Source organism: Ranitomeya imitator, chromosome 4 (genome assembly GCF_032444005.1).
Source record: "Ranitomeya imitator isolate aRanImi1 chromosome 4, aRanImi1.pri, whole genome shotgun sequence".
NCBI lineage: Eukaryota > Metazoa > Chordata > Amphibia > Anura > Dendrobatidae > Ranitomeya > Ranitomeya imitator.
This window is the reverse complement of record NC_091285.1, coordinates 628,668,111-628,694,872: the sequence shown is the minus strand read 5'-3', so window position 1 is coordinate 628,694,872 and position 26,762 is coordinate 628,668,111. Positions and strand designations below refer to the sequence as shown.

General features: G+C 44.7%; 1 protein-coding gene across 2 annotated transcripts in view; it reads right to left on the bottom strand.

The window, feature by feature from the left end:
* Positions 1–10,541: 10,541 nt before the first annotated feature.
* Positions 10,542–26,762, bottom strand: part of DBNL (drebrin like) — a 33,620-nt gene continuing 17,399 nt past the window's right edge. Inside the window, exons 5-13 of one of the 2 annotated variants that reach the window (XM_069766688.1) lie at positions 23,738–23,881; positions 23,572–23,649; positions 23,336–23,487; positions 23,159–23,192; positions 22,037–22,130; positions 21,727–21,915; positions 21,543–21,643; positions 21,388–21,466; positions 10,542–13,213 (exon numbers count right to left, since the gene is read on the bottom strand). In XM_069766688.1, the coding sequence (XP_069622789.1) occupies positions 13,074–13,213; positions 21,388–21,466; positions 21,543–21,643; positions 21,727–21,915; positions 22,037–22,130; positions 23,159–23,192; positions 23,336–23,487; positions 23,572–23,649; positions 23,738–23,881 (1,011 nt within the window). In that variant the 3' untranslated portion in view covers positions 10,542–13,073. Of the gene's footprint in view, positions 13,214–21,387; positions 21,473–21,542; positions 21,644–21,726; positions 21,916–22,036; positions 22,131–23,158; positions 23,193–23,335; positions 23,488–23,571; positions 23,650–23,737; positions 23,882–26,762 lie in introns of both variants that reach the window. The other variant, XM_069766687.1, reaches the window with a different exon arrangement.

Here is a 26,762-nt window from a genome sequence, read left to right as displayed (position 1 = left end):
TCTGGGTTCCAGTACCGTCAGCTGGTTCTCGGCAGTGTCTTTTGCTCTTGTACCTTCTGCTCCCCATCCTGGTTCCAGTACCGTCAGCTGGTTCTGGGCAGAGCCTTTGGCTTAGGTGCCTCCTTCTGGGTATCCGAGTTCCGCAAACGTCAGGCGGTCCTTGGTAGTGCTTTTTAGCACGGGTACCTCCTGCTTAGTAACCGGGTTCCAGTAACGTCAGCTGGTACTCGGTAGTTCCATAGGCTCTTGAACCTTCGGGTAGCCATCCGAGTTCCAGTTCCATCAGCTGGTTCTTGGCATTTTCTCAGCCTTCTTGTACCTTCTGCTACATTTCCAAGTTGAAGACCCTAACGTCGACGACCCGGAAGACCACCCCGATGACGACGACGGCGGAGACGACGACATGGAAGACCGAGAAGCAGAAGAACAAGAGGCTGCAGAACAAAGAGCAGAAGAACATTAAGCATAACACTTAATATCAGAGCAAAAGATATCATCTAAATTATATGCAGAAGAAGACTAAGCAGTGTATGGGGGTGAGTCCGTTCCTCCTCGTGGTGCCCCTGGATAAAGCCTGATGCTGCAGGCCAAACTGAACGCGGACAAATGTAACTTTTGTGACTGGCAGAACGGAAGGTGTAATCTTCCAACTTTTATAGATAACAACTATGGGAATGCCTGTCACAAATGAGAATATGATGAAGAAGTAGAATAGGAAGACATGTGTGAGCGGCAAACATATTTACTGCACAAGGCCACGAATCCCAGTACCGCAGTGTGACTTTATGAAAAGGCACTGTGGTTCTGGGATTTATGGCCATCGTTAACCGCACCGGGCAACATGAAATGAGGTGATAAGACGGCCTGCACTAACAGGGTATTGCCAAGGGATAACACAAGAGCGCAGTCTCCTGTACTGCAAATAACAATGCTAAGGAATCTGCGCCCAGCACCTAGGTGTAAATTTTGACACCTGTGCTGCGTCTTCTTAAAAAGAAAAGTCACGCCTCCACTACTGTTTGACAGTATAATGGGCTAAATAGTGTACGTGTTTTATTCAGCGTGTGCAAGGAGCAAAATTAAGAGAGCAACCTTTGACTTGTGCAGCATTAATGCTGTTCAAGGTGTGGCTCTTGTACCTTGCAACACCTGAGGGGGGGTTAAAGGTTACCTTTGAAATTGGTTCAACTAGGCTTCGGCCTACACTCTGCTCCTCTCCTCCTCCTGCTGACCCTGGGCTCTAACACCGCTAGTTTTTGCCCTGAAGTGCTAGCTGCACAGAGAAAAACACCAGCCAATGTGTTAGTGGGGTTCAGCACCGCCAGCTGTTCCCCTGCTGTGTAGCCGGCATCGTGTCCAGCACAAGCCACGCTGGCACAACCGACCAAAAGCTGCCACCAGTGCAGGCTTCGGCCTACACTCTGCTCCTCTCCTCCTGCTGCTGCCCCTGGGCTCAAACACCGCTAATTTTGGCCCGGAAGTGCTAGCTGCACAGAGAAAAACACCAGCCAATGTGTTAGTGGGGTTCAGCAACGCCAGCTGTTCCCCTGCTGTGTAGCCGGCAACGTGACCTGCAAACGCCATGCAGACACATGAACTGAAATTGAAGGAAGCCTGTCCCCCACCCCCAGGTGTTTCTATTTATAACAGCCACCTTGTACAGCAGTACTGCTGCATTTGTACAAGGTGGCTGACTTTTTCTACTTGCCCACGTGGAACTCAACACGTACAAAATGTGTCTCATTGAGACCATTCCACTGTCCCTGAGGTGTGACTTTCCTTTCTAATGATACGCAGCACCAGCCTTGGTAGTGCTTCCCGTCTTTTGACATCATTGGTTAGCTGGCTGCGCCTGTGCGTACGCCCTGCTCCAAACAACGCCCCTCGGTTTCTTATTTATTTTGTCAGCGAGGGTGTGGTTTATGGGCACGAGCAGTGCATATGTTCGCCTGTCGTCACTCATCTCCTTCCGCCTTCTTCAGACTGTGCAGCCTCATGGCCGCGGCATGCGAGAAGGGATCAGCAGAGGCCGCCCAGTCTGAAGCAGGTGTAAGGACGTGTGTGAGCGGCGAAAATATTTTCTGCTCAAGGCCACGAATCCCAGCACCGCAGTGTGACTTTATGAAAAGGCACTGTGGGTCTGGGATTTATGGCCATCGTTAACCGCACCGGCCAACATGAAATGAGGTCATAAAACGGGCAGAGCTAACAGGGCATTGCCAAGGGATAACACAAGAGGGCAGACTCCTGTACAGCAAATAACAACGCTCAGGAAGCTGCGCCAAGCACCAAGGCGTTATTTGGGACACCTGTGCTGCGTCTCCTTAAAAAGCCAAGTCACGCATCCACTACAGTTTGACTGTAGAATGGGCTAAATTGTGTACGTCTTTCATTCAGCGTGTGCAAGTAGACAAATTAATAGAGCAACCTTTCACTTGTGCAGCATTAATACTGCACAAGGTGTGTCTCTTGTACTTTGTAACACCTGAGGGGGGGTTAAAGGTTTCCTTTGAAATTGGTTCAACTAGGCTTCGGCCTACACTCTGCTCCTCTCCTCCTCCTCCTGCTTCACCACGGGCTCTAACATCGCTAGTTTTTGCCCGCAAGTGCTAGCTGCACAGAGAGAAACACCCGCCATTGTGTTAGTGGGGTTCAGCAACGCCAGCTGTTCCCCCACTGTGTAGCCGGCAAAGTGTCCTGCAAACGCAACGTAGACACAAAGCTGCTTCCAGTGCAGGCTTCGGCCTACACTCTGCTCCCCCTGCTTACCCTTTGCTCCAACACCGCTAGTTGGGGCTCTAGGAAGACAACCTTTAATAGGCAACGCATCTGGGTTCCAGCACCGCCAGCTGGTTCTCGGCAGTGTTTTTGTCACGGGTACTCCCTCGTGCCCAGCCTGGTTCCAGCACCGTCAGCTGTTTCCGGGTACTGTCAAACTCACTGAGACGCCTATGCTTGCCCCGTCGTGTTGCGGTCGGGTTAGCCAACTCCAGGGTGCCTCCAGTTTAGGAGCTTCCTATGTGGGCTGCATGAATTGGTAGTTAAGGCTGGTTCTGTAGTGCCAGTAGGCCCAGCTCCCCCTGTAGGACTGTTGGGGTTCGGTAACTGTGGCTGCCTCGCGGCCTAGCTGTTCTCTCCTCTCCTGTGGGCCTTCGGGTCCACCACCAGGTTCCAGCACCGTCAGCTGGTTCCGGGCCGAGCCTTTGGCTTAGGTGCCTCCTCCTGGGTATCCGAGTTCCGCCAACGCCAGGCGGTCCTTGGTAGTGCTTTTAAGCGCGGGCACCTACAGCTTAGTAACCGGGTTCCAGCACCGTCAGCTGGTCCTCGGTCGTGCCATTGGCTCTTGCACACTGGGGCAACGCATCCGGGTTCCAGCACCGCCAGCTGGTTCTCGGCAGTGTTTTTGTCACAGGTACTCCCTCGTGCCAAACCTGGTTTCAGCACCGTCAGCTGTTTCTGGGTTGTGTCAAGCTCGCTGAGATGCCTATGCTTGCCCCGTCATGTTGTGGTCGGGTTAGCCAACTCCAGGGTGCCTCCATTTTAGGAGCTTCCTATGTGGGCTGCGTGAATTGGTAGTCAAGGCTGGTTCTGTAGTGCCAGTAGGCCCAGCTCCCCCTGTAGGACTGTTGGGGTTCGGTAACTGCGGCTGCCTCGCGGCCTAGCTGTTCTCTCCTCTCCTGTGGGCCTTCGGGTCCACCACCTGGTTCCAGCACCGTCAGCTGGTTCTCGGCAGTGTCTTTTGCTCTTGTACCTTCTGCTCCCCATCCTGGTTCCAGTACCGTCAGCTGGTTCCGGGCAGAGCCTTTGGCTTAGGTGCCTCCTTCTGGGTATCCAAGTTCCACCAACGTCAGGTGGTCCTTGGTAGTGCTTTCAGGCACGGGTACCTCCTGCTTAGTAACCGGGTTCCAGTAACGTCAGCTGGTCCTCGGTAGTTCCATTGGCTCTTGGACCTTCGGCTACCCATCCGGGTTCCAGTACCGTCAGCTGGTTCTCGGCAGTGTCTTTTGCTCTTGTACCTTCTGCTCCCCATCCTGGTTCCAGTACCGTCAGCTGGTTCTGGGCAGAGCCTTTGGCTTAGGTGCCTCCTTCTGGGTATCCGAGTTCCGCAAATGTCAGGCGGTCCTTGGTAGTGCTTTTTAGCACGGGTACCTCCTGCTTAGTAACCGGGTTCCAGTAACGTCAGCTGGTCCTCGGTAGTTCCATAGGCTCTTGAACCTTCGGGTAGCCATCCGAGTTCCAGTTCCATCAGCTGGTTCTTGGCATTTTCTCAGCCTTCTTGTACCTTCTGCTACATTTCCAAGTTGAAGACCCTAACGTCGACGACCCGGAAGACCACCCCGATGACGACGACGGCGGAGACGACGACGGCGGAGACGACGACACTGGAGACGACGACCCTGGAGACTACGACATGGAAGACCGAGAAGCAGAAGAACAAGAGGCTGCAGAACAAAGAGCAGAAGAACATTAAGCATAACACTTAATATCAGAGCAAAAGATATTATCTAAATTATATGCAGAAGAAGACTAAGCAGTGTATGGGGGTGAGTCCGTTCCTCCTCGTGGTGCCCCTGGATAAAGCCTGATGCTGCAGGCCAAACTGAACGCGGACAAATGTAACTTTTGTGACTGGCAGAACGGAAGGTGTAATCTTCCAACTTTTATAGATAACAACTACGGGAATGCCTGTCACAAATGAGAATATGATGAAGAAGTAGAATAGGAAGAATAATAACAATTGAATAAAATGAATATGTAGAATAGGAAGAATAATAATAGTTGAATAAAATGAATATGAAGAATAGGAAGAATAATAACAGTTGAATAAAATGAATATGTAGAATAGGAAGAATAATAATAGTTGAATAAAATGAATATGAAGAATGTAATAAAAAAAAAAGGTAAAGGATGAAGAAGAAGATGAATAAGGTGAAGAAGAAGTTGATGTCAAAGATGCTGATGATGATGAAGATGAAAGTGTGGGAAAAGTAAAAAAAAAAGAAGGGGAAGGGCGTGGAATAGTGAAACATCAATATCTGACAAAATAAAAAAAAAATTTACATAGTCAATATCTTTGTCACTCCGAACGTCTTTAAAAAAAACAAAAACATGCTATTCTATTTGATTGGGCTAAACCTCTATGACTTTAATGTCTCCGCCACCTCCCCAAATACATCCTGCATTATTCTTAGTTGTTTTCCTTCATGTAGAATGAACCTACAAGGAAAGAAAGGGTTTATTTCAATTCCGATATTTTGGTCCCATTGACTTGCATTGGGATCGGGTATCGGTATCGGCGATATCCGATGTTTTTTGAATATCGGCCGATCCAATCCGATACCAATACTTTCCGATATCGGAAGGTATCGCTCAACACTAATCACCTAGAATAAAGATTTCACTTGAAAACTGTTTGATTTCATTTTGTAATAAGCTGATAATGCTTATAACTTCACAAGTGACCTTGTTTATTTTTTATAAATAGATACTGTTTTCATAGGCAGTTTGTTCCAAAACATTGCAATTATACTAGAATAGTAGATGACTGGTAAATAACAATGACTGCAATTCAGATAGGTAATTTGGAGAAAATATGAGTTAATATTATTTGCATAATAATTTGGAACACAGTGTGTGTGTGTATATATATATATATATATATATATATATATATATATATATATATATATATATATATATATTTCTAAACAATTTTTTTTTAACTTTTGGCATGCTTCAATAGTCAAAGGAGACTAGAAGCTGCCACAATCCGATCGGCTCTGCTACATAGGGGCGATTTTCAGATCGCCATTTATATAATCAGATTTACTCACTTGCTAGGAGCGCTGACCACTGGGTGGCGCTCACAGCAAGCCGGCACTGACAACCATAGAGGTCTGCAGGAGACCTCAGGTTGCCATGCCAATACACCGGTGACCCGCGATCACGTGTTGGGAGTCAACTATGTGCGTATTTCTGCCACAATTGCCGGAAGTGTGATTTAAATGCCGCTGTCAGAGTTTGACAGCGGCATTTAACTGGTTAATAGCCGCGGGTGGATCGCGATTCCACCCGCGGCTATTGCGGGCACATGTCAGATGTTCAAAACAGCTGACATGTCCCTGGAAAGATGTGGGCTCACCGCCAGAGCCCACATGAAAGGGAGGGAGTCCGATATCAGCGTACTATTATGCCCGATGGCGGAAAGGGGTTAATTAAATGGGCTTACCAAACATATTCTGTAAAACATTTAGGAATTACATCTATTTTTCTGCAAAGACTTCTAATTTCAGGGGCTCAAATGTTATTGGACAGGTTAACTTTACCATAAATAAAATTCATTATCGTGAATTGAAATCCATAAAGACATTCCCAGAGAGAGGAAATATCACCCTCACATTGAACATATGGTAGTCGTCATGATAACTGGGGAAGTGAGAAAGATGACATTTCAACCTCAATTGAAGTAGGGACCTTCTGATCAAGTAATTACAGCAATAAATTTGATCTGAGAACCAGTCATCACAACGCAGATTTTGTTTACTCAAGGCGGTACCCTTCCAAGGGAAGAGCTTCGTCTATTCAAAGCACTGGTCCCTGAAATTTTGGAGTCAGTGATGTGATGAATATTGGTGTCTGCATCGATCCTATATGTATGGAAGATATATTTTTGGTGTCTTATCAAAAAGACACACAACGCACTCACATCACCGGATGGCCATGCTAACCCCTCCAACTTAATACTGGATAGATGGATGATGCTATTCCAGCCATGTTTCATCACTCTAGAAAGGTAAATTTGCAAAAGAAAACATGACAACAATATCTGCCGCCTGTAACCTCCAGGAGCGAGATATCCTGAAAATTAGGGATCTCAAAGTTATAAACAGACATAAGAGCCATTCCTGCATCAGGCCTAGTAATTTTCTTTTGTTATCTCTTATTTTGTCTAATTGTGAATACTGTATTGTGTTCTCATTTTGTATCATTTTATTTATTTTTTATAAACACTGCCCACATTTCCAGAATATATAAAATGTAATCGCTCTGTTCCTCTTGCTTTGTAAACGACACCCCTGAAGCCATAGACTACCTGTAATGGGTGTCCAGCTGGCATGAATAATAAACAGCCACGACCTTGCCCAGTCAATTGCGTAATTGTCCTGACGATTGGAAGCAGCAGGGTTGCATCCCCTGACAAACTGGTAGAAGCAGTGGGATTTGTGCAACCTCCCGTGTCATTCTCTGTCAAAATGGTGGCAGTGATTAGATCTGCATGAGCTACCCAGTGTCATCCATGACAAACTGGTGGCAGTAGTGGGATCTGTGTCCCCTCATACCCTCCATGGCCGTTATCCTTATTATTACTTAGCCTTTGAATGCAAAGAATTCTCTACAACCTGAAGTCTGGAAGCCAAGGACGTCACCAAACTGGGTTTCCTCCTTTGTGATGGTTTGCCAGCGTTTATTGCATGACTTCACTTGTTGCAAAGGCTTCCTAAGCATTTAAAAAGGTCACTTAGTCTGTTTCAGTAGGCTGCACAATCATGGGGAAGACTGCTTAGTTGACAGATGTCCATAAGGCAGTCATTGACACACTCCACAAGGAGGGTAAGTCACAAAAGGTAATTGCTAAAGAAGCCGGCTGTTCACAGTGCGGTATCCAAGTATATTAATGGAAAATTGAGTGGAAAGGAAAAAGTGTGGTAGAAAAAGGTGCACAAGCAACCGGGTTAGTCACAGCCTTGAAAAGGATTAAGAAAAGGCCATTCAAAAATTTGGGGGAGATTCACAAGGAGTTGACTGCTGCTGGTGTCATTGCTTCAATAGCCACCACACACAGAGGTATCCAGGACATGGCTACAAGTGTTGCATTTCTTGTGTCAGGCCACTCATGACCAATAGACAACGCCAGAAGTGTCTTACCTGGGCCAAGGAGAAAAAGAACTGGAATGTTGCTCAGTGGTCCAAGGTGTTGTTTTCAGATGAAAGTAAATTTTGCAGTCTGGAGGAAGAGTGGAGAGGCCACAATCCAAGCTGCTTGAGGTCTAGTGTGAAGTTTCCACAATCAGTGATGGTTTCGGGAGCCATGTCATCTGCTGGTATAGGTTCAGTGTTTTATCAAGACCAATGTCAGCACAGCAGTCTACCAGGAAATGTTAGAGCACTTCATGCTTCCCTCTGCCGACAAGCTTTTTGGAGATGTACATTTCATTCTCCAGCAGGACTTGGCACCTGTCCACACTGCCAAAAGTACCAATACCTGGTTTACAAACAACAGTATCACTGTGCTTGATTGGCAGCAAACTCGCCTGACCTTAACCCCATAGAGAATCTATGGGGTATTGTCAAGAGGAAGATGAGAGACACCAGACCCAACAATGCAGACGAGCTGAAGGCTGCTATCAAAGTAACCTGGGCTTCCATAATCCCTCAGCAGTGCCACAGGCTCATCGCCTCCATGCCACTGCACATTGATGCAGTAATTGATACAATAGGAGCCCCGACCAAGTATTGAGTGCATTTACTGGACATACAGTACATTTCAGTAGGTCAACATTTTGGATTTTAAAATAATTTTTCAAGCTGGTGTTATAAAGTATTCTAATATACTGAGATAATGGCTTTTGGGTTTCCATTGGCTGTAAGCCATAGTCAAGAACATTATCAGAAATAAACACTTGAAATAGATCACTCTGTTATCATTAACTTTTTGATGATCTTCTAATTCTGTGAGAAACATTTGTAGTTTCAACTGTGATAAGAATGCTTTTCCAGAACTGGGTGGCTTCTTTAGATGTTTTTTTTCAATGTCTAATCTGGCTTTTCTATTTTTAAGGCTGATTAATGGTTTCCACCCTGTGGTGAGATCTCTGTATTTGCTCTCAAGAAGTCTTCGCTTTATGGTAGAAACAGAAGCAATAGGTTAATCTGTGCAGCCGTGGAAAGTTTAAGCAGTTTAATCATCAACGCGTTTCCAAGTTTCACGACTTCATTAGGACAAACCTCAATAATCGATATTGTGGTTTTTCCTGAAGTTGTTAAACTTCGAAACGTGTTGACGAATAAACTGCTTAAACTTGGATCTGCAGGTCCTATTTCCTTCCACGGCTGCGCAGATTAAGCTATTGCTTTCATTTCCGTTTCTTCCATTTATATCGCGGGTCAACAACAGACTAACTGACAGTGGTTGTGTACACACAACTGCATCTGGTGAGCACCACTGTGCATGTTCTTTGATTACTGTTTAACCCAAGTAAGACCCTATTAGCGCTTCTTATTCCTTCCAGCATTTGTCTCCCTTCTCTTTATGGTAGACTGGAGAGTGTTCTTCACTTGGGTTTTTCTTCACTATGGAAAGTATTTTGTGATCCTCCACCACTGTTGTCTTCCGTGGCATCCAGTCCTTTTTGAGTTTCCAAACTCACCTGTGCGCTTTTTTTGTTGGTGCTGAATGTACCAAACTGTTGATTTGACCACTCCTAACATTTCTGCTCTCTGATGGATTTTTTCTTTATTTTCAGTCCAATGATGGTCTGTTTCTCTTCTACTGAGAGCTCCTTTGACCGTATGTTGTGGGTTCACATTAACAGCTTCCAAATGCCACACCTGGAATCAGCTCCAGACCTAGTACCTACTTAATTGAAGATGGATTAAGGAGGGAAAAGCCCATGCAGCCCATTAAAGAGCTTTTGAGATAATTGTCCAATTACTTTTGGTTCCTTGGAAAAGAGGAAGCTGCATATTAAAGGGAACCTGTCACCTGAATTTGGCGGGTCCTTTATTGGGTCATATGGGCGGTGTTTTCGGGTCTTTTATTAACCCCTTTTTTTCCCCGCTGGCCGCACACTGGTCGCGAAATTGACTTGCCGTTGATTCGCTTTCCTCCCTAGTTAACGCGTGCGCAAATCAATCTTGCCTTGCGCACGTGCAGTATGCTTTGCCCAACTGCGGGCAAAGCCGAAAACCATTAGTGTGCATGCGCCGGCGCACTATGGTCCGGAACACAGCAAAATACTTCCGGGACATAGTGCACCGCTGCATGCGCACTAATGGTTTTCGGCTTTGTCCGCAGTTCGGCAAAGCATACTGCGCGTGCGCAAGGCAAGATTACTTTGTGCACGCGTTAACTAGGGAGGAAAGCGAATTAACGGCAAGTCAATTTCGCGACCAGCGGGGAAAAAAGGGGTTAATAAAAGACCCGAAAACACCGTCCATATGACCCAAAAAAGGACCCGCCAAATTCAGGTGACAGGTTCCCTTTAAAGGAGCTGTAATTCCTAAACTCCTAATCCAATTAGGATGTGAACACCCTAAAATTCCATGCTGAGAGTCTGCATTTTACGCTCATATCGATTATATAACTGCATATGGAGTATGTTTTGGTAAAAAACAAATCCCAAAACTTGCATCACTGTCCAATTATTTCTGGACCCAACTGTAGAAACTCACATACTACTCGCTTTTATTTACAATCCTTTTAATCTAAAATGCGTCCAACACATTCTCCCTACAATGGTAAATAATAAATATTACGTGCGTATGTTATCAAAGACTTTTATTTTATATTCTAATGATTAAAAAAAAAAAACGAACAAAAAAAGTTTCAACATAATTATGTGATTTCACAGATCATTTGTACTCAATCCCTTTACATGACTGATCAGACAGGTGAACATAGACTGGAATTAAAAAAAAAAAAAAAAAAAAAGTATCAGACCCTGCAGAGGGCAATTAGTTCCCACACACCACCCGCCCGGCACCTTACCCACAGGCCCAGAGCACAGTATATACAGTACTATAAATGACAGGTGAGATCATGATAGCCATTTTTTCTTATAAGTGATTAGACATTCAGCTTGATTCACACTATCCGATGCAAGAAAAAGAAACTGCAAAATCCATACTATTATCAGTTGCAATTACAAATCATAATTTTCACAAATTATGTTAGATCTAGAAGATTTCCTTGAAGCATAAACTTCATTTTATTTTTTTTCATACATCAATAGTTCACATGAAAATATATATATCTTATCAGAGAGATCTGCTTTTTCTCAGCCAGGACTGATCATTCTCAAAATATTCAATTTAAAGGTAAAAATCTGTCTACACTGAATACAGATGACCCCATTACCGAGATAGGAGATGACAGCTGGTGCTTATAAAGTTCTATGGAGAACTGTCATTTCAGGAGAACTTGCGGCGGAATGTCTGTGCGTTCCGCTAGCTCCTCTTTCATAGAAATAAAAATCACCAACTGTCATGTATCTCAGTACAGGGAAAACCTGGTCTTCACTGAGGACAGATTTTACCCCTGAATTGAGAGTGAAAGATCAATCCAGGCGGAGAAAGAAGCAGATTTCTCTGATATATTATAAAGTTTATTATTTTCAGGTATACAATTGAATTATGAAATAAAACCGTTACCGTTTACAGGCATACTCCACTTTTAATCAGTTTACAATTCACAGTTGAGTTACATGACGTTTTCTTCTCTATTAATTGCTATAGCTACGTGGAAGATTCCTCCGTTTACCCCCATGCGATGTGATGACAGCTACACAGGGGGCTGGGGATGTGCTGCCGATAACATGATGCTGTATGGGGACAGAACTTGTAAATGGGGGCTGATCTACATGAACCATTAGGTCACACCGCTGTCTGTGTACACGGGAAACCAGCCGTTGTGTATATGAATGGAGAACCAGACATAATGGACTTAAAAAAAATACAAAAAAAAAAAACAAACAAAAAACAGTAAAGCATAGTGACAGCAATCTTACGCATCATTGGTGAAATGCAATAGCAAAATTACACTTAATACAGTTTTGTGACCCGTAAAAACCCTTAAGCTTGAGGGATTTCTCAGTAGGCATTTGATCAGATTGGTTATTTGGTATTGTCCTTTATATGGCAGAAGGGTACATTCACGATGTGGAAGTGTACGTCCGGGTGTGCTGCCTATAACACGGCAGAGTATTTGGGGACAGAAAAATGGTATCAGCGATCGTTCTGCCCCTATCATTGCTTGGACGATTGCAAATAGTCGATCAGCACTCGTTAATGGTGCACCAAGACGTGCAGTTTTTGGGTGCACACTAGTATAACTTGCTATTCCTATGAGGTTTATTCAGTCTTTTACTGTAAAAATCAAGCTGCCTGCAATACTGTGTACAAGACCAACACGTGGAAAGTCGTGAGACAAGCAGTCGCGAGCACTCGAACATATTATTCGATTAGTATGGAGGCCTCCTGATTAAACCCCCCCTTCCCCGAAGGATTTTGTGGGAATGAAGTGGAATCATTTTGTTTTTAGGGAAGAGGTAGGAGAAAATGTTAACTAAAGAGTTATTTCCAACATTGCAAGTTATTAACTTGATAATGGGTGGTGGTCAGATTGTTCCGATCCAGACTCAGAAATCCTTCATCGGATCTGTCGGGAGAAAACAGAGCCCCGTACTCCATCTCTGGCAGACCCGTAGACTATGAATGGCGCAGGAACTTTCCATTCTTACAGGACATCTCCGGATCGGTGGGGGTCTGATTGCTGTGGCAGGCGATATTAATCTCTTGTCTTTTAATGTGAAGAGCTTGCAAATAAAAGGTGAAAATGTAAAATGTAGCAGAAAAGATAGGATCTGAAGAAAAAGATGGCCAGAGAAAAAAAAAGAACAATAGGGGCAGGGAAGACAAGGCGAGAGGAAACCTCCCAGCGTAATTGCGGCACCCCCCCCCCCAAAAAAAAAAAAAAAATATATAGAAAACAGTAATCGGTCCTTGAACCCCAGAGGTCACTGTTAGGAATGACGGCAGAAAGTACAGTAATAAACCTTGGTGGTCACGTTATCCTTTGGTCGAACTCCTTGGTCTATTTGAAAGAAAAGACAAAAATAAAAAATACAAAAAAAAAAACAAAAACAGAAGCTCAAGGCTTGTAGGAAGAAATAGGTGACTGTGCCTCACAGCTGGACATATAGAATTACATTAAGTGTTTCCTATGTGGTTACAGCCCATGATAATTAGCGGTTTCAGTGCAATGGGGGCCTCTCTCCCTCCCCTCGCCAATCAGCTCATTCCAGCAGTTCCACGTAGTTGGCGGGGAACATGCCGAAGTGCCCATCGGGTCCGTATCCGCGCCACCAGCCATCGTCAATCATCTCGATGTGCGTGATGATTTGGTCGGGGTCAAATGAAATCTCGGTATCATCAGCTGTGTAGGAAAAAGAAGAAAGATTATTATTTTTGTTGTGCCAGAGCTTGCAATCTATTAGGAACAGAGAATAAAACAGGATTTTTGGTTACTCACAATAAATTCTGTTTCTCGGAGCCTTCACTGGGGGACACAGGAAACCATGGGATTAAGGCACACTCTACCCGGGCATTGGACGCCTCTTGGGCAGTACACCATAGGGCATCCGGGTAGAATGTGCCTTAATCCCATGGTTTCCTGTGTCCCGCAATGAAGTGATAGAAAAATATGAAAGATCTGAGAAGAGTTGGAAGCGGAGACACTTTAGGCCAGTGGTCTCCAACTTGTGGCTCTCCAGCCATTGCCAAACTACAACTGTCAGCATGTCTGGACATCCGCAAGCGGTTTTGCAGGATTTAGGGAAGAGATGAAAGTGAGACTACATGATCAGACTACACTGGGATTGTTTGTAGTCTGTCACCATGGAGATGCAGAAGTCTACATAAGTGTTTGGACACCAAATTATCTCAAATCACAGACTTCCACTGAGAGCTTGTGACCGTCACCGCAGACTTCTGGTCAGTCAGACGTTGTGGTCACAAGATATCACAGCGGCGCCAGAAACAGCTGAAGATGGTGGCTGGTAAGTATAATATTAGGGACAGGGAACTTAACATTAGTGGCACCACTCCAGCGATGAAAAAAAAAAAAAGTGGCATTAATAGTTTACACTGAACGCAAATCCAGCGCGGTCACCTCTCATGGTTAAAAAGAACAATAAAGAAAAAAAAAAAAATGCTAATTATATGAAGAATATGCAACTTTTACACTGAGGGGTCAATAATGTCAGAAATCTCATTGCACGTCTATTGTGGCATTTTTTTCTTCTTATAAAGGTAGAATTCTAGAAACAATGACAGACACTGAATAGACCTGGTGTGACTTCGGCAGAAGGACCGAATCTGCTAGAAGCTACGTCCACCTATGAACACTTTGCAAACAGTCGTCCCAATGTAATCACAAATGTAAGATTCATAAAAATTCATTAAAAATCTGAATAAGATTATGTTTTGCCTACAGCACCTATGCAGACTTCTGCATCTCCGAGGTAACAGACTGCAAACAAACCTAGCGTCGTCTGTTCCTACATGTCCCTGTCCGCCTCACAAAACTGCCGGCAGCCTGGGAACTATATACACAGAACACCAAGGCGTTTGTGGCTGCTGCGGGACTAGGTGGTTCAGTTATGTAGACACAAAAAAAAATAAAAAATAAAAAACCTCAGTAATTTTTCTAATATTTACAGCGATGATAAATGATGGTATATCCTAGCAGCAATTTATTATCAGAGGAGCAGACCACGGAGACCCTCACTCACCCCAAGAATGAAGGGGTGTAGCTGCACCTATGATTAGCACACGCAAGATCTTCCATCCTTATAAATGTATCAGCATTTTTTCCGGTTGTAAAGGAAGTCTGTTCCCCATTTACCTAATTTTACATTTTTTTTTATATTAGAGGATAAGAAGCTGCAGTTGCTGCCTGGTTTTGGTCTGATTGCTTAAGAGCCACGTAGTATGGAATATTAAAGGGAACCTGTCACCCCCAAAATCGAAGACGAGCTAAGCCCACCGGCATCAGGGGCTTATCTACGGCATTCTGTAATGTTGTAGATAAGCCCCCAATGTATCCTGAGAGATGAGAAAAACAGGTTAGATTATACTTACCCAGGGGCGGTCCGATCCGATGGGCGTCGAGGTCCGGGGCCTCCCATCTTCTTACGATGACGTCCTTTTGTCTTCACGATGCGGCGCAGGAGTACTTTGTCTGCCCTATTGAGGCCCCCGCCTATGTCCGCATGTGGCCACGTACCGATCTTTAATATTAGGTACGCAGGTCGTGCGGATGCCTCCGCATGCGTCGTTTTGACGATGCAGCGACCCGCATCGAACACAGCTGGTTGGAATTTTTTTTCCCCTGCATCAAGACGACTCATGCGGAGGCATCCGCACGACCTGCGTACCTAATATTAAAGATAGGTACGCAGGCCGCATGCGGAGCTGTGCGGCGGAGGTGCGGCCGTGGGCGGGGCTTCATAGAGGAAGTCCGCAGCTCACCAAAACGCTAGTGTGAAACTAGCCTAAAAGAGTATTGGTATATGACCTGGCTGCTGTCTACACGTATCTCGCAAGATCCTCTGCTTTTAATGGCTATCTTAAAAACTAATATTTTTTACGGATAAAGAAAAATATAGTACTTTTGCTGTTCCCCCACTTGTGCTGCGGCACTTCATCTGCATCACTGCTTCTTATTATTCCAGGGCAATAGGATCACTATGGCGCAGGATACAATCAGCAGGATATGATATGCCGCTCGGGCACAGTAATCCACAGACATATTTCATGTAACCGCACTGTAGTTTGTGGTTCACTTAGTGCAGGATTAGGAATGTTCTATTCCGTGTGGACACAGGGTATAACTGTGTATGAGGACGGGGAACATCCAAGGACAACATTCCACTGCTTCTTATACGGTGAGGGGCTCCGATAATAAGCCTTTAACTCTTAGTCTGCTCTATAGCAACAGAATTTTACCTAAAAGTACGGTAACTTTGCAAAAACTATGGTGGAAGAAAATAATTCTTAAAAAGCGTTCAGACTTGTTAATAAAAAATAACCCAAGTAACACCCACCTTCACTAATCCGCCACCAATTTTGTTCTTGTACTTACCTGGTCCCAAATTCAACACTACTGACAAGTGACGCATATAATACATAATACTAGATGGTGGCCCGATTCTAACGCATCGGGTATTCTAGAATATGCATGTCCACGTAGTATATTGCCCAGCCACGTAGTATATTGCCCAGCCACGTAGTATATTGCCCAGCCATGTAGTATATTGCCCAGTCACGTAGTATATTGCCCAGTCACGTAGTATATTGCCCAGTGACGCAGTATATTGCCCAGCCACGTAGTATATTGCCCAGCTACGTAGTATATTGCACAGCCCACGTAGTATATTGCACAGCGACGTAGTATATTGCACAGTCACGTAGTATATTGCACAGCCGCGTAGTATATTGCCCAGCTACATAGTATATTGCCCAGTGACGCAGTATATTGCCCAGCCACGTAGTATATACGATACGATACACTTTGATCCCGTGGGAAATTATGGTATCACAGCAGCACAACTTAAATCATAAAAATCATAAAGGAATTACATAGTTGACATGACAGTTTGTTGACAGAAGAACATTATACATTATACATTAGAAAGGACATACACAACGAGTGAACTGAAATGTAGAGAAATAAGTAGACTTTCACCTTGGTGGTTTAACCCTAATGTTATTATTGTACATTCCCATGGCAGTTGGCACAAACGATTTCCTATATTTTTCCTTCGCGTAGTATATTGCCCAGCCACGTAGTATATTGCCCAGCCACGTAGTATATTGCCCAGCCACGTAGTATATTGCCCAGCCACGTAGCATATTGCCCAGTGATGTAGTATATTGCCCAGCCACGTAGCATATTGCCCAGTGATGTAGTATATTGCCCAGCCACATAGTATATTGCCCAGCCACATAGTATATTGCACAGTCACGTAGTATATTGCCCAGTCACGTATGTCACAGGTTAAAAAATAAACATACTCACCTTCGGATCCGAGGGCCCCTTGTAGTTGTAACATACTCACCTTCGGATCTGGTGCAGGCGATGAGTGCGCGGCTGCTGCCATCTTCTGTTCCCAGGATGCATTGCGAAATTACCCAGATGACTTAGCGGTCTCGCGAGGCTGCTAAGTCTTCTGGGTAAATTCGCACTGCATCGCCGGGAAAGGAAGATGGCGGCCGGCTCTGCGAACAACGGAGGGTGAGTATAGCAGGTTTTTTGTTTTTTTATTATTTTTAACATTAGATTTTTTTTACTATTGATGCCGCATAGGCAGCGTCAATAGTAAAAAGTTGAGGACACACAGGGTTAATAGCGGCGGTAAAGGAGTACGTTACCCGCGGCATAATGCGGTCCGTTACCGCCGGCATTAACTCTGTGTTAGCGGTGACCGGAGGGGAGTAAGGAGCGGGCGCTGACTGCGGGGAGTAAGGAGCGGCCATTTTCTTCGGGACTGTGCCCGTCGCTGATTGGTCGTGGCTTTTTTTCCGCGACCAATCAGTGACTTGGATTTCTTTGACAGACAGAGGCCGTGACCAATGAATATCCGTGACAGACAGACGGAAGTGACCCTTAGACAATTATATAGTAGGTGTGTGTGTGTGTGTGTATATATATGAGATACATACACACATACTTTAACAGGCTTAAGCCCTTTTAAAAATAGTCGAGTGATACACACTGTGATACACACTGTGATAAAGGGGTTGTCTGGGAGTTTAACATTGATGGCCAATCCTTAGTATAGGTCATCTATGTCGGATCGATGGGGGTGCAACACCCGGCACTCCCGCCGAAACTGCTCAGGGGATAGAATAGTGGCTGCGGCAGGGTACTGAACATCCCTCCTTGAATAAGGGGCAGATGTGCAGCACCCGGCCACGGACACTATACAGTCATTGCAGCTGTGCAGCTCTGTGACGGTGGCGTTCCAGCCGATGCCACCACCGGGAACAACTGATCGGTAAGGGTGACGGGTGACACACGCCCACAAATCAGACAAAGATCTATTGTACGGATAGTCCAGCGATGTTAAAGTCCCAGACAACCCCTTAAGGGAAAACCTACAAGAACAGTTAATTTATAAATATCCTACTATCCTTCCAGACAATAGAGAATGCCAACACCCTATGCAATAGCTAGAAAGTGACTTATCCTTCATTGTACTCACAGAACATGGTTTTCAGTGGGGGCACTGCAGGGAAATTGAGAACTTTTTGCAATGTTTTCTCACCGATTGCAAATGAAAATCCCACAAAAATATATTTTTCTACGTAGACAAACCCTCTAAAAAAGGTGTATTCCCAACCGAGGTATTATAGCATGTAAATGTCCAATACACATGAGACCACTTATATGGAGAATGTGGATCCTACAGAGAAAACCTATACAGGTTTTATATATTAAACGAAAATCTTTTACAAGTTATTAGTCTCCTACTGCTATTCTTCACAAGGACAAAATACCAATAAACCCTATTTGTAATGGAGAATTATCTGAGCATGCTCTTACTAAATGTTATGGTGAATTATGCTGTGACATCTCCTATTGTGAATGGTGGATCCTGTGTTGTCAGCTGTATATAGAAGCATTACCTCATTTTAATCCGGTCTGTGATTATAATGAGACTTCTGAAAAGTGTTCTATATAGAACCTGAAGTTGAAGCCTAGTATTATGCCTAGTGGCCTGTGTGAATTCTGTGTCTTACGGTAATTTTTATTTTTTTAACAGATTCTGATAGATTAAAAAAAAAAAAAAAAAAAAACACGTATTTTTTAAAATATACATTTAATATAACCTGTATTATATGAAAAGTTATTTTCTGAGGACACATTCCCTTTAGGGAAAGAAATTTGCATATTTATCGTACTTTACAGTTCATGCATCTTCCATAGAAGTGAAGGGGGGGAGAATATATATATGGACACCTCTCCATTCATTCTCCGTTAGAAGCAGCAGCCATTCTCCACATAGATGTGGGTCCCAGAACATGAGGTTCAATGTTGGGCCCCTCCGACAAATGGATCCAAGTATTGGGCACGTAGTAATCCACATTGATGCCATAACCCGGTTGGATTGCAACGACATTTTAGATTTTTTGACAAATCGCCAAACATGCACATCAGTAAGTTCTTTACCGTCCTCTAGCCGATGATTAACTCCTAACCGTATCATAAAATGACAGATTACTCATCACACAGGATTTCCTCCACCAACACATACATCTTGTGTCCTAGATTAAAGTAAGCGCTCCATTACCATTAGTGTCACTATATCATCACAGGAAATAGCTGATCATTTCACCAGAATCAAGACCCTCAAGTGTCGAATAAATTAATCCACAACCTTTGGTGAAGAGACTTTCTCCACTTTGTAGGCTCCAGCGCCTAATAAAAGGGTTTTCTAATGTTTTAAAGGTCTGAACACTTTATGATTGATGGAGGTCAGACTGAATGAATCCCAACACTTCTGCTGTGCTATGCAAGTAAATCGCGTTGACTGCAACTCCCTGCAAAGCGGGACCAGCTGCCCAGTGGTCGGCGCTCATAGCAAGTGAGTAATTCAGCTACATATAGGCAAACCGATCAGCCTATCGGGTTATGGCAGCTATTGAAGCATGCCAAAAGAGAGAAAAAAAAAAAAAAGATTTTTGAAAATATACGGTGTGTGTATATATATATATATATATATATATATATATATATATATATATATATATATATATATATATATATATATATATATATATATATATATATATAAGTTTAACTCACCCCCTATTTCGCCCCATTCAAAATGAAAAAAAAAAAAAAAAATCAAACACACACACATTTGGTATTGCCGCATTCAGAATCGCCTGATCAATATAAAAGAAAAAAAAAAGCCTTAACCTGATCGCTAGACGGCATAGCGATAAAAAAAGTCACTGTCAGAATTAGGTTTTTTGATCGCTGCAACATTGCATTAAAATGAAATAACGGGCGATCAAAAGATTAAAAACATCAGCTCGGCACGCAAAAAAAAAAGCCCCCACCCAAACCCAGATCACAAAAAAATGGAGACGCGACGGGTATCCTAAAATGGCGCACATTTTGTTGTTTTTTGTTTTAACAAAGTTTGGAATTTGTTTTTTCACCACTTAGATAAAAAAGAACCTAGACATGTTTGGTGTCTATGAACTCGGAATGACCTGGAGAATCATAATGGCAGGTTTGTTTTATTATTTAGTGAACCGACCAAAAAAGCCAAACAATAATAAACTGTGGGATTGCACTTTTTTTGCAATTTCACCTCACTTGGAATTTTTTTTCCCATTTTCTAGTACACGACATGGTAAAACCAATGGTGTCGTTCAAAAGTACAACTCGTCCCACAAAAAACAAGCCCTCAGATGGTTATATTGCCGAAAAAAAATAAAAAAAAAATAAACCACAAATACCTCCGGTCATGAAGGGGTTTAACACCCTGTAGTGTAACATGAAAGGCAGTAAAGGGTGTAAATTTACTATATGTAGGGAGCTTGTGATGTTATATATCTGGGGGAGGGGGCGAAGCTGAGTGGGCCCCTAACCAGGTAACCCCAATTATAACTAAAGTGTCGCACCTTAATAGTGGATGTAGGAGAACCTCAGCAAATGACCGCGCAGTTACTAAAAATATAAAATAATCTACATAGTGTAATGCACCCCCCATATGCCTCCATACAGTATAATACACTCTCCATAGGCCTCCTTGCAATATAATGCACTTCCCTTAGGCCTCTATAAAATTCCTAAAAAAAAAAAAAAAAAAAAGGCGCCAGCGCAGTGGCTGCTATTGGATCCCCGATAACTGCTACTGTGCAGGCGAGGCGGCGTTATTTTCAAACAGATTTTTTTTTTTTTACGGAATTTACAGATACCATCAAATGAATGCACAATATGGTTGAAATCATGGTGAAGTGCAATATTCTATAATCATATATATTTAAACTAGGGGACAGGATAGTGGGGGGGGGGGGGGGGGGAAATCAGTGACCGGTCAGAAGCCATACACATGAATACCTAATCGGAGCACCACATAAAGCCCCCCTCCCCGGGGCACGAACATATCATTAACTCAAAATTGATAATAAAGGTTAAACAACAACCAGAAGACTGATTTCATCACCAAGGTAACATTGTAGTCAGTATAACGGCGCCGACCTGACACTGTCTGTAGATTACCGTGCACAATCCTGCTGACAGGTTTCCTTTATGGATACTTCATCAACATTTTGGTGCAACACATCCCATCTAATGGCAGCTGCTAACTATAGAACACTGTACATCTAAGCAGAAATATTTTGTATAGTCCAGCCAGTTCAGTTTTAGACTCCTAAAAAGAGGATATGGTTGTTCTATAGACGGTCGTCCATTCCCATCAGACAAGCTGCAGGGAGGAGTAACAGGACGGATGGATACAGTACACAGAGCATTCCCCTGCAGTTAGGCAGCACCGCATATTTCGGGATTTTCGATCAGTCGGCACTCACCAGCTTGGTAGTCGTACAGCGCTCTAGCACACAGTCCTCTGTCTTCATCCATCCCAGTTTCATAGACGGCTTCCTCCTGCTGCACCTGAAGTAAAAGATGGGGTCATTAATGATGGCACCACAGTGTCCAATACTACAATGGAGAAATCCTTTACCCCGGAATCCCCCGGAGCAGCCTCTTCGTACACAGCGTTGTCTTCTGGGGGCTCCTGGTACAAATCCTCTTCCTCCTCCGGCCGATATGAAGACACTGGCTCTGCGGAGATACACACACTCTCCACATAAGCTGATGAGGCCCATATCTGCCAGCTGCAACTACTGCTGGTTACACCTGTGTACCTTTCACAGTGACAGCGGGTTCAGGAGGTGCATGAGATACAGGGGCAACAGGAGACTTGGGGGGTGTCTGATGGGCACGAGACACGGGGGATGCAGGGGGTTCTTGAACACGATTTACAGGGGATGATGGAGGAGACTCTGGCTCGGGCTGACTGGTCGACTTCTGCAGGAAGGGACTGGTCAACCTTCCTGAAAACATACACCATGAGACAGAAAAGAGACATACTCCATGATGCAACAGAAAACATACAGTGAGGGAGAGACGTCAGAAGAGCACGCCATGCCTCGGTTATCTGCGGTGGGTACTCACCAGGCTGTGTGCTCGCAGATGGGGCACTGGGCATGGAGCGCTCTTTCTGTAGGAACAGCTCTCGTGCGTTTACCGACTTCTGGGCAGCAGAGTCCTGGAAAAGATGCTAGGGATGTAACCTGTATTTTATATGTACTGGTAATATCTAAGTTTTATATAAACGTTATACACTAATGTCTTTGCATCGTCTATTTCGGAATGTTACTTAGGTGCTTGATCCATCCACTCGCACTACCGCCAATGAACGTCCACCTAACTCAATGGCGCCTTGTCCTCTCATTCAATATATGCACAAATGTGAAGAGATCTACATGTAAAGTCAAAATGCAGACGTTTAATTAACCAGGGTTGGCCGTCCCCAGGGTTGGCCGTCCCCAGGGTTGGCCGTCCCCAGGGTTGGCCGTCCCCAGGGTTGGCCGTCCCCAGGGTTGGCCGTCCCCAGGGTTGGCCGTCCCCAGGGTTGGCCGTCCCCAGGGTTGGCCGTCCCCAGGGTTGGCCGTCCCCAGGGTTGGCCGTCCCCAGGGTTGGCCGTCCCCAGGGTTGGCCGTCCCCAGGGTTGGCCGTCCCCAGGGTTGGCCGTCCCCAGGGTTGGCCGTCCCCAGGGTTGGCCGTCCCCAGGGTTGGCCGTCCCCAGGGTTGGCCGTCCCCCTTTTTTTAAAAATTTTTTTATATATTTTTAACAAATTTGTTTTCACTTATTTTCATGTGTAGTACTGATATATGTAATAAAAATTAAAAACTACGGTTATACTTTAAGCAATCAGTGTCACATTGCTGGGGATCCAACAGCCGGCATCATTAATCTGCTATCTGCTCAGATGATTGGATGTAAACAGTGAGCAGAGCCGCAGCAGCACAACGCTCTTCTGTGTAGTAGCCGTCCTCAGGTGCTGCAGTTTAGCGCCTACTAAAGTTAATAGGAGCTGATCTGCATTACCAGGGAACGGCTACTACACAGGTACAGTGATGTGGTGTTCAGGCTACAACAGAGCAGAGACAGCCGATTAGGGGGCAGTCACCCAGCACCACCAATCCGTTCTATGGATAGAAAGCCCCATGTACAGTAACTGTTTGCAGCACCTCACTGTATTAATTGCATATACCCCATTTTTACACACTCACCCGATCTTTTTTATCTGCTTCTTGTTGTTGCCTCCTGTATGGGAAAAATAAGTAAATTTCCATTAGGTCAGCAGTTTCCAACCTGTTGCTAAACTACAACTCCCAGCATACTAGACGCTGCCAGGGCATGCTAGGAGGTGCAGTTTTGCAACAGCGACTGCCATCTGCCGCACTAACCTGTGAGCATCTATCTCTCCTGCCCTTTCCTTAAACCTTCTTTCCCTCGCCTCGGCCTCTTTCTGCTCCCTGTCTTTGCGCTCCCTCTCCAGTCTTTCCCTCTCCAGGTTAGCCCTCTTCTGCTCCTCCAGTCTGCGCTCCTCTTCATCTTTCTGTTTGCAGTGAATGACCATTGGTTATGCCAGCAGTGCCACCATGAAGCTGCCGCTATAGGCACCAGGATAGACCGTCCTCACCTCTGCCTTGGCCCAGAAGTTTTCTTTTCCGATGCGTTTGATTTCAGACATTGCATTCGTTTTCTGGTATACAGAGCCCTGTGAGTGAAACATCAATGTCACACAAGCCGCCATCTTTATCACAGCTCCCGACACCACTGGAGGCGGACCAGTAAGATTTCCTCACCACTGGGCCCTGGGGAGCGTCGTTGCCTCTGCTGGTCTCCTTATGGAAGTTGTAATTGGCTCCAGAAGCTTTGGCAACCTTCTCCATGATAGAGTCTGGCTCCACGTCTTCATCAGCGCGGGCATTAATCGTCACGTGGGCACCCTGAAGGAAAACAAGTATTATACCGGAGGCGCCACCGGGTTGTGAGAAGACATACAGGTCTCTCGATGTCAGAAACCCTCATTGACAGACTCTACCCAGGACGATGTTCACACTTTGGATAAAACACAAAAAATATGACCATGTAGAGGCGTAAAGAGGTATCAACTTTGTGATCTGCAAATATTGGTCATTGCAGATCGTACAGAGGAGCGAGGACCCCAATAACTGGAAAGTCACATTCTAATGACAGATACACTTGGCGTGTCAATTATCTCCTCATCATAGGCAGCCAAGTCTTAACATTTCACTTATCTCCAATTGTTCGCTCAGTACAACCCAGCCTTCAGCAAATATTAGAAAGTCGCTCTACTGTTTTTAACCAATGCTGTACTGATTAGGCCACACTTCATCAGGCTCCAGAACCCTCAGAAAACAGTTTAGTCTACCAATGACCATTTCTCCTGCAGCAGCTGCCACCATACACTAGTGAGCGTGCCCACTAAATCACATGTACACCACTAGCGTCCCAGGACACATGTCTTAATCGTTGAAATCAGGTTTTTATAACATCTGGCCCCCAACCATGGCGGGTGGTAAAGAGCTCCCAGATACCAGCACGGTCCTGCAATAGAGGTCACCGGGATAACAAGTCCGTTCCTGACATTTCTTCCTTCCTACATATTCCACCCTCACCTGCGAGTGATATTATTGAGAAGTGAAAGGAACTGCAGCGACTCAGTGGAGACCCCGTAACGTTACAGAGTAGGGTCAACGAGTGCTGAGGAGCAGAGGGCAGAAAAGTCATCAACGCTCTGCCGACTTCATGACTGCAAAGTCGAGACCTCCTCTGGTATTAACATAAGCACATACACTGCGCCAACGTCCGGGAGCTTCCTGGCCAAGCAGCCATACATCACCAAGCACAATGAAAGTGGTGGAGGGAGTGGTGTAAAGCACTAGAAAAAAAAACAATGACCTTGATTTGTCACCGTGTGCTCAGTTGTGCATCATTTTCAGGCTTTTACGCCTACTGGAGGCAGACACCCAGATACAGTCTACTACATCTGGGAGTCCGTCTCTGGTAGGCATACACACCTGAAAATGATGCACGACAGAACACACCGACTACCACAGCATCATGATGGTCAATGGGACGATTGGTATATGCACCCGATTCAGGTCTTGCCGGGGGTTTGGACGCAAGCCCCTACAGGACCACTGAATGTGGGGAAGAAAGAAGTGTGAAAGGGCCCCTACATCGTAAAAGCCACTTAGGGGGGCACGCATAGAATGATCTGGAGAGACTGAAGAGCGGTGACGTCACTGAGAAGAGCAGAACGGTGCTGGATACCGGAGAAGGCGAGTATAGCAATACACTACATATACACAGAATTAGTAGAAAAAAATATATATATATTCCTGGCTGTGCATCTTATTGATGCACACTTCTCATTAAATCTGCTGTATGAAACGCCAGTTTTAATTAATTGAGACTAATAATAAAAATAGCTTTACTCACACTGTGGGTCCTGTGCTGAATCTCAGCCATTATTACTGGTGCCTATTATTGTCTGCAGCGCTGACCTCACATCAACAGGGCTGCAGCCCATCAGTGAGCTCGGCGGCTCTACAAGAGTCTCTCAGCTACTGAATGGCTGCAGCACTGACGACGTAATGTCAGCGCTGCAGACAATAATAGGCACTGAAAGATGGGCTGCACACTCCTAATTGGACCCAGAGAGGGTGAATAAAGCACAGTTGTTGTAATTTTTTAGAACAATTTGAAGCTGGGGAACAAAAGTTTTATGAAATCTGAAAACCCAAACAAACAAAAAAAACACTCAGATGAATTGGTTTTCAGTATCACATCTGCAACTAATCTGCCATGGGTGAATATACGCTACTGTAAAGCGGATCAGAAACGGAGCTCCGCACGCCATAGAAGTCTGACGTCAAAGATTTTTTTTTTTTGCACAAATGACAAAATATAATCTGACATTCGAGTCCCTTTATTACAACAGGAGAGACTGAACTTATTGTGCTGCACAGCAGCTGATCGGCTGAGCTGTCACTACTACTGCGGGAGTCTAGCAGCAGGAGTCCAAATGGTTGCCATAGTTTACAGCATATCGCTGCTTCTAAGAAAAACATGTTTCCAGGAAGAAAGCCAAAATCCATGCAAGTCCTGGATCTGACACCGAGAAACCACGCTTCAGGCAGAGAGGAGACACTTCCGGGGAGAACGGGTCAGTCCTATCAAACAATGATAGCGAGACTTGACGTTCTCTGGACGTTCTACCACATTTGTGTCATGTCCATGTCATGGACTTCATAAAAGAAGGGGTCTTTTTATGTTCCTTCTAAAATTTTAGAAGCAAAAGTCTGAGTGATTTTCAAAAAGGGTCAAATTATAATAACTAAACGAATGGTCATAAGATCTTAAAAATGACGAGAGGTTCTTAGAACTTGGCGCGATGTTCTTGGAACTTGGTGGTTATTGACCAAAAGTGTCTCAAGGAAGGACAACTGAGGGACACTAGTACCCAAGCCTCATAGATAGGAGGGAAGCATAGATGAATCTGTAGGGCCCAATCTAATAGAAGAGCCACTGACCCAAAAATTGCAATGCCAGCCATAGCATGTGTGTATAAACTGGTCAGAAAGGACATGCTGGCCATTGTCCTCTGGACCATGGAAGGTGGCCTAGTGTAATGCCTCAGGTTTTCATAGACACTTACCTGGGCAAGATGTGCACTATGGGAAAAGACAACATGGCAGATAAAGTGTGACGTTGGGCTGGCAAACTTTAGGCCCTGGCATGATGTGGATGATACTCTGATAAGCACCACCTACCGAAACATTGTACAGAACATGTACATCC